The 12,930-nt window shown below is 45.2% G+C and overlaps 1 protein-coding gene across 3 annotated transcripts in view; it reads right to left on the bottom strand.

Moving 5' to 3' along the window:
• LOC139228792 (CTD nuclear envelope phosphatase 1-like) overlaps positions 1-6,868 on the bottom strand; it is a 48,232-nt gene extending 41,364 nt beyond the window's left edge. For 2 of the 3 annotated variants that reach the window (XM_070860166.1, XM_070860167.1), the window contains exon 1: positions 6,648-6,868. In XM_070860166.1, coding sequence (XP_070716267.1) covers positions 6,648-6,749 — 102 coding nt within the window. In that variant the 5' untranslated portion in view covers positions 6,750-6,868. The remainder of the gene's footprint in view (positions 1-6,647) is intronic. The other variant, XM_070860168.1, reaches the window with a different exon arrangement.
• Positions 6,869-12,930: the final 6,062 nt, after the last annotated feature.

The following is a 12,930-nucleotide window of genomic DNA, read 5'->3' as shown; positions in this document are numbered from 1 at the left end:
ACACCCCCAGCGCCCCTCCCTAATTTTGTTGATTACACAAAAGCATAAACAGGGTTACAGCCCAAAATACATTGGTGCCACATTTCACAATAGTATCGTGCCTAAAAGGTAGCACCTCTGCATGGCTAACAACCGCACCCAGAAGCGTGGTTTTGCCAGCAGTTGGACTAGGCGACTCTCCTAGCTTGAGTGGTTCAGAGCACCACACGCTGCGCTTGGTATGCGAGATAAGCTAAGGGTTAATGGCCGAGATATGGTGAATTCCAGACCTCTGAAAGTCAGCCTCATTGCCGCTGCGGAGTGGACAGAACAGGAATTCAGTAGTAATAATGTGCACACTGGGTTGAATATCAGCCTCCATTCACACCGCTACTGCTCCATTTTTGTAGCTCGTGGCGAATCTCAAAGTTCCTCACAGCGTCCTTCCGATACAAGATGGTGGCATGGAGCTCGACTTCTGTAAACCGAGCACCAAGCAGAAGCATGCAACAGAACAAAATGGAACTGGCTTCACTGCTCAGGATGTTACATCAATGAGGAATTTAATTTTCAAATGTCAGCTTAATTTGACCTGCATTAGCACCCCCTTATCCTTTCACAGCTAAATGCCTCAGGTCACTATAAGCACAGGATTGTTCCTCTTGAATTGCAGTATGTGGGCGATGAAAAGGCAACATTTCCCCCATTGTATGAAAGTATAAAATCTGCACACTGAGTCCATGGTAAACCGCACTTGGTCTTTGGAAGCAGGAAACGGAATGACCGTTCCTCATTTTCTTACATCAAACAATGGAAACAGTCACTGAAATCAATATGACACAGCTTAGAGTAGAGCCATGGGGTCTCTTCTATATTAAAGGCACTATATAAATGCAAGTTATTGGTGCGATTAGCACTGCTCCCCTCAGATACTGACTTTTGGCGAGTATTTTTGCACGGGCAGTAACCCTCCCCCAATATCGAGTTCACGTGGTCTCCCACGCGCAATCCAAGACAGCAAGTTGTCAGCGGCAATGTACAGCCCAATTCTGGCCTCGAGATGTACAGAGTTTGCAGCGACAGTTACTGAAGAGAGGTCAGAAGTGGGAACCCTGGCTATGACCAGGCGTGCTGAGGCCCAACGGTCAACGTGATGGATATCAGCTCATATTGCACAAGGGAGGGATCAAGCTTGCAACTTCCTGTGTCTGTATAACACCTGCCACAAATACTGTGGCTACAAGAGTAGGTCAGAGGTTTGGTATTCTGCGGCGAGTGACTCACCTGCTGACTCCCAAAAGCCTTTCCACCACCTACAAGTTAGGAGTGTGACAGAATGCTCTCCACTTGCCTGGATGAGTGCAGCTCCAACATCATCATCAAGAAGCTCGACACCATCCAGGACAAAGCAGCCCGCTTGATTGGCACCCCATCCACCACCAGGCTGGAGTGTCGAGAACTCAGGAGCATTGTCTTAGGGTCCAGAGCCCCGTGGCTGCAGTATGTACCATCTACAAGACGCACTGCAGCAACTTGACAAGGCTTCTTCAGCAGCATCTCCCAAACCCGTGACCTCTACCACCTAGGATGGACAAGGGCAGCAGACGCATGGGAAGACCATCACATCCAATTTCCCCTCCAAGTCACACACCATCCTGATTTGGAAATATATCGATCTTCCTTTATAGTCGCAGGGTCAAAATCCTGGAGCTCCCTCCATAACAGCACTGTGGGAGTACCTTCACCACACTGACTGCTGCAGTTTAAGGCGGCTCACCATCAGCTTCTCAAGGACAATTAGGGATGTGTAATAAATGCTGGCCTTGCCAGCGATGCCCACATCCCATGAATGGACGAGTAACACACCAGTCATTGCTTTCATCCAAGAAATCATTCAAGGAATTCCAAGAGCATATTTTTCCACAGTTGGCAAACATTATAAGCAATGGTACAACCTTTCTTCCAGAACCTCAACAGAGAAGCTGGCATTCTGCCTGCACTCTCTATACCTCAATTGGACTCATTATCGCAGGTTCCTACCCACAGTACCAGTCTATGAAGCTTTAGGCTCCTGCCTGGTATGAGGAAATATAAATATGGAGAAATACTTGAAGAATCGGGGCCGTTTTCATTCAAACAACTTGCATTTATATACCTTCCTTTAGTAAATGCCCCAAGGTGCTTCACAGGAGCATTATCAAACAAAATTTAACACCAAAACACACGAGATATTAGGACAGGTGATCAAATGCTTGGTCAAAGAGAGACTTTAAGGAGCATTGTAAACGATGAAATTTCAGAGCTTAGGGGGCAGCTGAAGGCATGACCTCCAATGGTGGAGTGATTAAAATTCAGGATGCGCAAGAGGCCAGATTAGGAGGAGATTATGGGGCGATTTGACAGAGGTTTAAAATTATAAAAAGGAATGAAACACATCAGATAGCAGTTCTGATGAAATGTCATCAACCTGAAATGTTAACTGTTTCTCTCCCTACATTGTCTGACCCGCTGAGCATGTCCAACATTTGCCGTTTTTATTTTCAGATTGCAAGCATCAGCATTAATTTCGCTTTTGTATTAAATAGAAGCAAAATATTTCCAGTGACAGGGATAGAGAACGAGGGGACATAGATGCAAGATTAAATACCAGAGATTTTAGCTGGAAAGCAGGAAAAACACAAAAAAAAAGTAGAAACACAGATGGTCATACGGTGTGGAATGCATTCAGTTAGCAACTGAGACAGAGCGCATATCAACCTTTAAGCACAGGTTAGATAGGTGGTTGAAGGAAAGGGATACGTGAACAAGGAGGCCCACAAGGGATTAGGACTGCTCCTGGGGAGGATCTGGTTGGACTGAGCGACATGTCGGTCACAATTTCCATGTAAAACTCCACAGTATTTTATTGTGAACCTTCAGATTATAACCGACTTCTGGGGTGCTTGGTGCTGGATACCTCAAATAGAAAAAAAAAGAGTGTTCGATTCCCCAGCCAACACCCCTCATCTTGGAGCTACCTGGGAGCAGTGACAGTTCTAGGAAACGAGTGTGCCTTGCAGCATTTTGAAGGCATGATGGCAGTGGGAGCTAAATTTAGCTCAGCACAGCAATTAGAGGAGTAAGTGGCTCTAACAGCAGTAGGCTCTCAGGGATCATTCCACCACAAGGCAAGCTTTTTCTCCCCACCTCTCTCGCTCCTTTAAAAAAAGACAATAAATGGGGGAAATTAAAGGGGTAAATGGGACCTTAAGAAACTGTATAGATATTTGACAGCTCACTGTAACCTGCATTGTTAATTTGTTTGTCCCAAGGAACAAATACAGTCTATTCCAGTTAATTCAGTACTTTAGCTTGACATTTTTAATTCAAATTCAAATTAACCACCTCACATGATCTTGGCGTTCACACATCTTGTTTTATTTTAAATCCACATGTTATAGCCCAATTATAAAATCGGTGAATTATATTGGGGGGCCCCACCCAATAATTAACTTATTTCCTCACTTTCAGTTGCTGACTAACTTGTCGGAAAGTCCCACGGTAATTGTTGATTTCCCATTTGTAAAAAAACATCAGTGGCATGACTCTAATGTGTGCATCCTCCTCCTGCTCCTCCAGCCCCAACACAAATTCACTCATTAGTCAGCCTGTTATGCAACGCATTTTGAAAGTGCTCGTGATTTAAAATGTCAACTCTTATTTTCCTCTACTCTTCCAGCTGTTGACTCATGGTCACAGTTCCACCTACTACTGCCTGCCCACACATCCCACTTACAGCCCCCTCAACATCAGTTAGCTCAATACATACAGGAAATCGAAGCTCTTTCTGCCTTCACATTATTAGTGACTAAATGCCAAAAGTACATAATTGACTGTAAAGCGCTTTGAGACGTCCGGTGGTCGTGAAAGGCGCTACATAAATGCAAGTTTCTCTTTAAACCCTCCTCTCCAACTTTTCTCTTTGCAACTCCACTGAGTACAAAGGGGACTTGGAATCTGAAAGCATATTCAAAACTCCAGACAAATGTGCTTACCAAGTGAACCCATGGGGAACTCCCTCTAAGGGTGTAGCCACCAAGATCAATCTGCAATTCCACTTGTATATTCCAAAATTTCTCCATTATTTGGGCAATAACTATGATGGAATATTTATCCACATATTCTCCCAGACTCACCAAAGCTTTATTTGCTTTGCATTTACCCTGCACAAGCAGCCCACCAGCCCCCTCTCCACACACATGTAAACATTTACATAAACAGCCATTCATAATGCTAGCTCCTGTAATTCAGGTTGTCACTAACTGTATTTAGCATTTTGGTGTGTGCACGCTACAGGAAACGTTGCACTAAAGAAAACATGCTTTAAATGTTGATGGGAGACACTCAATTTGTCACCTCAAATAGCTCGCACTATTACCACAACTGAAAGACTCCAAGCCCAAGTCTAGAAGATACAAATCTAGAACCATACTGCTGGCAGGTCTCTGATCAAATGGACATGAACATTTCACACTCCTCATTTCCAATATTTTTCATAAGTTTTATTGTAGTGACTTTTTCCATTGTTACAGATCAGAAAGTCTTATTTCAAACTTATGTATACCTGGAAGAATCTCTGGACAACAGTTGTCAACATGGATGCAGAAATGGAAGATTTGGCCTCGCCAATCTCCTTGACTTCTGTGAGGAAGTTACATCCCAAGTGGTAATCCTTATATGTTGCACCTAGACTTCCAGAGGACATTGGACAAAGTTCCACACAAAAGGCTTTTAGTTACACTCAAAAATATATGAGAATTCAGGGTAAATTTCAGGTCGCACAAGCAATTGGCTATAGAGTAGAAAACAGATACTTAGTAGAAGAGTCAAGTCAGGTTTTGGGGGGGAGGCAGAAAGGGTAGAGTGAAGTGTCCCAGAGATTGGTGTTGGAAAAACTACAGTTTTTAAATTATCAATGATTTGGACTCAGAAACCCAATGCAAACTGGTCAAATTTGCAGGCAAAACCAAACTAAGAGGGTTAGTGGAATCAGACAGATCAAGAATTACAGAAGGAGGTGAATAATAGATGATGGCATTTAATACAGACAAATGTAATGCATTACATATTGGTAGCACACATCCTCACTCCATGAATGGTGTTAAAATTGCCAAGACGGAAGTTGAAAAAGATCGAAGAGTTTAGTAGAAGCAGGGCTCCACGTACTCAATCATCAATACAGAACAGAATGTGGAACTACAGCTGAAATAGTACAAGTCAGGGGAAATCAAACCGTACAGTGATCTGCTCAGGCCACATTAAATACAACGTCTTGTTCTGGTCACCAGGACACAAGGACATCGAAGCACTAGAGGCAATACAGAGAAAGCTTCAAGGCTATCCCCAGTCTTAAGAGATCAGAGTTCTGAAGAAAGACTGGAGAAACCTGGGCTCTTCAGCCTTGAAAGAAGGAGGTCTGAAGTGACCGGACAGCGTATACAACAGGTAAACCTGAAAAATGACTGAATTAAACAGTAGAACAATTGGTCACAGGTTTAACCAAGCAAAAGGGAAAGTTAAGACGGATACCAGGAAGTCCTTCTTCATTGAGAGTGATTAGCACAAGGAATGAACTCCCACATACAGTAATGGAAAGAAAAAAATCTGAAATAATTCAAGAACTAATAGGATACAGCAATGACAAGACTGCACACTCATTCTGGATGGATGAGCCAAGATAAGCTGAATGACTTCATTCATCCAAAATGATCTTGTGAGTTACCTCAAGTTGCTCCGACCACCATCTGTGGTACACTTAAAACCAAAAACACATCCCCTAAGTGTTACAGTTCAAAATACTCTTCCAGACACAACCCAAGTTGGAAAGGTCAACAAATGTGATTGAAAAAAAAACAGTTCCAGATTATACACCCAACATTATATTCTCTCCCAGTCCCCTTCCTCTCTCTGCCACTTACCCTTTCTCCACCTTCTGTTCCCCCTTCCCTCCCTCCCACCACATCTCTCGCATCCTTCTCTTTCCCACCCTTTCTCGCTCTTCTTCTGCACCCCCCCCCCAAAGTCCTTCCTTCTCTCTCGCCCACAATCCTTCCTTTCCCCCTCCCCTCCCCAGTCCTTCCTTCTCTTTCTTCCCACCACCCACCCAGTCCTCTCTCTCTCCTCCCCCAATCCTTCCTCTCCCTTCCCCACCCATCACCGTCCTTCCTTCTCTTCCCCCCCCCCCCCTCAGTCTCTCTCTCACCCCACCCCCAAGTCCTTCCTTCCTCGCTCTCCCTCCCTCCGCCCCACCCCCCTTCCTTCCTTCTCTGTCTCTCCTCCTCCACCCCCCCATCCTTTTCTCTCTCTACCCCCCCCCCCAAAATCCTTCTTTCTCTCTACCCCCCCCAAAAAAATCCTTCTTTCTCTCTACCCCCCCCCCCAAAAATCCTTCTTTGTATCGCCCCCCACCACCCCTCTCCCTGTCCTTCCTTCCTTCTCCCTCACGCTCTCCTCTCCAGTCTTTCTGTCTGTCTCTCTCCTCCTCCCTCCCCAGTCTCTCTATCTATCCCCCCCCCCCCCATGACTTTCTGTTTGTCTCGTTCCCTCTTCTTACACACACACACACACTCACTCTCTCTCTCTCTCTCTCTCTCTCTTCCCTTCCGTCCTTCCTCCTCTCCCTCACTCACCGAGCGCAGTTGCCTCCGCGCCGCCTCCACACACACGCTCCACACCTTAACGGCCAGCCACACGAAGCTGCGGAGCCCCATCAGGAAATACTTGCTGAGCATGGTGCGGAGTGGCTGGCCCGGGGCCCGCAGCCCGGGGCCGGGGTTAGGCTCCCGCGGCCGGGCCGCACTCCCCCATCACCGCGCCGCCGCCGCCGCCATCTTGCCCAGCGCCCGCTTAAAGGGGCGGGCCCGGCCTCTTAAAGCAACGTCCGCTGCTCTACGCCGACTCCGTCAGCCCAGGTCCCAGCGCTCCGCCCAGCGCTCCCACTGCTTGCACCGCACCCAAATAAAGCAAGCTTAAAGCATCGCACTTCCCATAAAGTTACCATAAAGTTATTCAGAACTGTTCAATAAAGAAACACTTGCATTTATATAGCGCCTTGGACAGGTTAGATGCAGGAAGAATGTTCCTGATGTTGGGGAAGTCCAGAACCTAGGGTCACAGTCTAAGGATAAAGGGTAAGCCATTTAGGACCGAGATGAGGAGAAACTTCTTCACCCAGAGAATTGTGAACCTGTGGAATTCTCTACCACAGAAAGTTGTTGAGGCCAGTTCGTTAGATATATTCAAAAGGGAGTTAGATGTGGCTAAAGGGATCAAGGGGTATGGAGAGAAAGCAGGAATGGGGTACTGAAGTTGCATGATCAGCCATGATCATATTGAATGATGGTGCAGGCTCGAAGGGCCGAATGGCCTACTGCACTTATTTTCTATGTTTCTATGTTTCTAAAGCGCTTTACAGCCAATGAAGTACTTTTGGAGTGTAGTCACTGTTGTAATGTAGGAAACACGGCAGCCAATTTGCGCACAGCAAGCTCCCACAAACAGCAATGTGATAATGACCAGATCATCTTTTTTTGTTATGTTGATTGAGGGATAAATATTGACCAGGACACTGGGGATAACTCCCCTACTTTTCTTCGAAATAGTGCCACGGGATCTTTTACGTCCACCTGAGAGAGCAAAGGGGGCCTCACTTTATCGTCTCATCCAAAAGACAGCACCTCCAACAGTGCAGTGCTCACTGGCGTATCAGCCTAAATTTCTTCGTATTCAACTCCCTGGAGTGGGACTTGAACCAACAATCTTCTGACTCAGAGGCAAGAGTGCAACCCACTTAGCCACAGCTGGCACTGCAGGTTGAGTCAGGATGTCAATGTCAGGATTGAGCTCTCAAATCCATTTAAATATATCTCCCTGTGCTCATATTTAAAGGTGCATTCACACTGCAAGTTTAGCATCAGTGTGAAATGTAAAACAGAAAATGCTGGAAATACTTAGCAACTGTGGAGAGAGAAACAGAATTAAGGTTATCAACTTTAACACTTAACTCTGTTCCCACAGATCAGCCATGATCTCATTGAATGACAGTACAGGTGCGGGGGACTAAATGGACTATTCCTGTTGCTATTTTTTTTTCTCCACGGATGCTGCCTGACCTGAGTGTTTTCAGCATTTTCTGTTTTTATTTCCGATTTACAGCCTCCACAGTATGTTTTGTTTTAGCATCATTGTGTGAGACGGTTTAGGCTTCCCACCGACACTGAACTTGTGCAGCATAAATCAGATTTTCTAAGGCCTGAACATAGGTGAAGCCAATTGAGACTTCTTCGGGGAGTCTGTCTCTGCTTTGCTCTGGTGTCAGATCAGGCCCCGACTCCAGATTCAGACTGCATTTACACTGCAACTGCAGTGTAGGTGTGAAGTTACAGTTGTAGTGGAAAGGTGCCCTTAAAGTGATTTGCCTCCAATAGGTCACATTGTCAATCCAAAAACAGAACATAAGAAATAGGAGCAGGAGTAGGCCATTTGGCCCCTCGAGCCTGCTCCGCCATTCAATAAGATCATGGCTGATCTGATCCCTGTGCACTTCCCATAACCCTTGACTCCCTTATCATTCAAAAATCTGTCTATCTCCACCTTAAATATATTCAAAGACCCAGTCCCCACAGCTCTCTGGGGTACAGAATTACAAAGATTCACGACTCGCTGAGAGAAGAAATTCCTCCTCATTTCTGATTTAAATGGGCGACCCCTTATTCTGAAACTATGCCCCCTAGTTCTAGATTCCCCCACGAGGGGAAACATCCTCTCTGCATCTACCCTGTCGAGCCCCTTCAGAATCTTATATGTTTCAATAAAATCACCTCTCATTCTTCTAAACTCCAATCAGTATGGGCCCAACCTGCTCAACCTTTCTTCAAACGAAAACCCCTTCATCTCAGGAATCAACCTCGTGAACCTTCTCTGAACTGCCTCCAATGCAAGTACAGGTTGGATCTCCCTTATCCGGGACTCCCTTATCTGGCACCACCCCCTCGTCCGGCATGATTCTGGTGGCCGGGGGCGCATGCGCAGAACGCAGCCGACCTCCACCCCAACTTTGGGGCCGCGCCGACACTCAGCCCACTGGGGGCCCACCGACACTTCGGGCCCATCTGGGGCACAGACCTCCTCCCCCCCTCTCCCCGACCTCGGGCTGTTTCTCCCCCCTCGAGCTGACCTCCCTTTATCCAGCAAAATCCCTTATTCGGCACAGGCCAGGTCCCGAGGGTGCCGGACAAGGGAGGTTCAACCTGTTTATCCTTCCTCAAATAAGGATGTTTGTGTAACAAGTGATACCTGACTAGTCCGTACATCTGGTCTTGAACTTCTGTTTGCAATAACAGTCAGAGATGTACAGTGCTCAATTAATATCTAATATTTCAATTCCTTAAAATACACACCAGACATTGACATAGTGAGGGAATACAAGTGAAGGTCCATTGCTACTCCCTAGAATCAGTTCCCAAGGTCATCCATAACCCCGACCACTCAGTCAATCTCATCCACTACAACAAGGTACCATGTTTACTGTACCGTGTACACGATGTTTTATCAATTTAACGCATGTCAGCCTGGATGAGTGGAATATAAACTGACCCACTTGAACTTTAAAAAGAGTTCTGCCAACTTTTTAAAATATTTCTTAACTGAAACATTTTAATTTTCAGAATGAGCCTGATCACCTGGAATCACAATCATGTTACATATAAATATCAAGGACTGATATTTTCCAAAACAATTCCCAAATTATATATGATTTTATTTAAAAAATAATTACCATATTCTTATTCAAACATTCTCAAATTATCCCAGTGGCAGCACTCTCACCTCTGGGTCAGAAGGTTTTGGGTTCAAGCCCCACGCCAGAGACTTGAGCACATAATCTAGGCTGACTTCCTCAGTACAGCGCACAACAGATTGTTGGGACATTAAACCGAGGCTTTGTCTGCAAGTTGAAGTGGAGTTTAAAGATCCCACGCAATTATCCGAAGAAGAGCAGGAGATGTTCTCCCAGTGTCTTGGCTAAACTGTATCCAGGAATAAACAGCTCAGGAAAACAGATTATCTGGCCATTTATCACATGCTGTTTCTGGCTCCTTGCTGTGTGCAAACTGGCTGCCACATTTGCCTGCAAAACAATAATAATTACCCTTTCAAAATAATTAATTGTCGGCAAAGTGCTTTGGAACCACCTGAGGATCTGCAAGGTGCTATATGAATGCAACTTCTTTCTTTATGATTTGCAATACAACACTGATCAAATTATTGATTACATATTCAAACAGTTTAACAGATAAATAAATTGCATGCATTTAGTAACATTTGAAAATAAACTTATACTGAATTCTTTCCTACCTTACTAACAATTGTCTCCACACCTTTCCTGAAGGTGCTGACCTATTGTGTGATAGCTACTGATATCTCACTGAAATGGCTATTCTCCCTCTGAGAGCCTAGACTGTGAGTATCAACAGGAGATTTAGATGTGGGGAGGCCATCAAAGTTCACGCATGCAATTTCCAACAGGGCATTCGAGATACAAAAGCAAAATACTGTGACCGCTGGAAATCTGGACACAGATTAGAAGGGAAATCACTGGTTGCTTTTTCTTTGCCTGCCCAAGGCCACTGAGACTCATTGGAACATCACTACTGTTCATAGAATCATAAAATCTTACAGCACAGTAGGAAGTCCTTCGACCATCGTGTCTGTGTTGGCTTTTTGAGAGAGCTATCTAATCAGTCCCACTCCCCTCCTCTTTCCCGATAGCAGTGCAATTATTTTTCTTTTCAAGTGTTTATCCAGTTCCCTTTAGAAAGTTACTATTGAATCGACTTACACTTTCCTTTCAGGCAATGTATTCTAGATTACAACTCGCTGCGTGAAAAAAATTCTTCTCATTTCCCTCCCCACCATTTATTTTGCAAATTATCTTAAATCTCTGTCCTCTGATTACCGACCCACCTGTCAGTGGAAACGGTTTCTCCTTATTTATGAAAACAGCTAACTAATTCTGGAACCCTCTTTGTTGATCTGGTTCCATTTGCTCTCTCTCCCCCTTTGTTCTCCACCCCCCCCCCACTTGTCCCTCTCTCTCCACCCCCCCCCCCCCCCCACCCCGCCCCTTCCTCATTCGCCTACTGAGGGACTTCAGCAGATGCTATCCTAGTGCTTTTTGGCAAAGTGAAGTGAACAGAATATGGACATTGGTTGACTCATGCACTGTAAGTGCTTTAACCAATAAAAAAAAATTAATATCTAAGTGGATGATCACCCTTTGACTGTATTGACATCTACTCAGCCTTGAGTGCATGGCTGCAGTGTGTTATTACTGTTCCATTAGGTGCCCTATTCACAATATAAAACCGAGTGAAAGGCTAGGGAACAAAATGCTGGTGCTTTTCATTCTCATCAGTTTGAAAATATCTTGTGGACGTGGTTTGTTATTTTATTCAAGACCTGGTTTGCTTCCTGTTTAGTTGGCAGTGTTCCAGGCCTTCTTTGAGATTCAGTTTCAGAGTTGGTTAAAAAAAACACATACATTTTCAAAGTCAAGTCTGAGGAATGATCTCCATGGAACAAGGAAGGACAGCCTTCCACCTCCAATGGTCTGGCGTAGCAGATCTGCCCACTCACTCCTGTTTGCCCACCCAGCAACTTGGAAGTAAAAAGTTGGAGGCCCAAGAGAAAGGGTACAGACCATTACAAAGTATTTACAGCACACAAGCAGGCCATTTGGTCCAACAGGTCAATGCCAGTGCTGATGCTCCATGCGAGCCTCATTCCACCCTCATGCATTTATCTAGCTTCCCCTCGGATGCAACTATGCTATTCGCCTCAACTATTTCCTGTAGCGAGTTCCATATGCTAACCAATCTCTGAGTAAAGCGGGTGCAGGACATTCTGAAATGGGAGGGAGAACAGCCAGTTGTCGTGGTGCACATTGGTACCAACGACATAGGTAAAAAAAGGGATGAGGTCCTACGAAACGAATTTAAGGAGCTAGGAGCTAAATTAAAAAGTAGGACCTCAAAAGTAGTAATCTCGGGATTTCTACCAGTGCCATGTGATAGTCAGAGTACGAATTGCAGGATAGCACAGATGAATACGTGGCTTGAGCAGTGGTGCAGCAGGGAGGGATTCAAATTCCTGGGGCATTGGGACCGGTTCTGGGAGAGGTGGGACCAATACAAACCGGACGGTCTGCACCTGGGCAGGACCGGAACCAATGTACTTGGGGGAGTGTTTGCTAGTGCTGTTGGGGAGGATTTAAACTGATATGGCAGGGGGATGGGAACCAATGCAGGGAGACAGAGGGAAACAAAAAGGAGGCAAAAGCAAAAGACAGAAAGGAGATGAGGAAAAGTGGAGGGCAGAGAAACCCAAGGCAAAGAACAAAAAGGGCCACTGTACAGCAAAATTCTAAAAGGACAAAGGGTGTTAAAAAAACAAGCCTGAAGGCTTTGTGTCTTAATGCAAGGAGTATCCGCAATAAGGTGGATGAATTAATTGTGCAAATAGATGTTAACAAATATGATGTGATTGGGATTACGGAGACGTGGCTCCAGGATGATCAGGGCTGGGAACTCAACATTCAGGGGTATTCAACATTCAGGAAGGATAGAATAAAAGGAAAAGGAGGTGGGGTAGCATTGCTGGTTAAAGAGGAGATTAATGCAATAGTTAGGAAAGACATTAGCTTGGATGATGTGGAATCTATATGGGTAGAGCTGCAGAACACCAAAGGGCAAAAAACGTTAGTAGGAGTTGTGTACAGACCTCCAAACAGTAATAGGGATGTTGGGGAGGGCATCAAACAGGAAATTAGGGGTGCATGCAATAAAGGTGTAGCAGTTATAATGGGTGACTTTAATATGCACATAGATTGGGCTAGCCAAACTGGAAGCAATACGG

This window comes from Pristiophorus japonicus, chromosome 18 (assembly GCF_044704955.1).
Source record: "Pristiophorus japonicus isolate sPriJap1 chromosome 18, sPriJap1.hap1, whole genome shotgun sequence".
NCBI classification, from domain to species: Eukaryota; Metazoa; Chordata; class Chondrichthyes; family Pristiophoridae; genus Pristiophorus; species Pristiophorus japonicus.
This window is presented reverse-complemented; position numbering and strand designations above follow the sequence as displayed.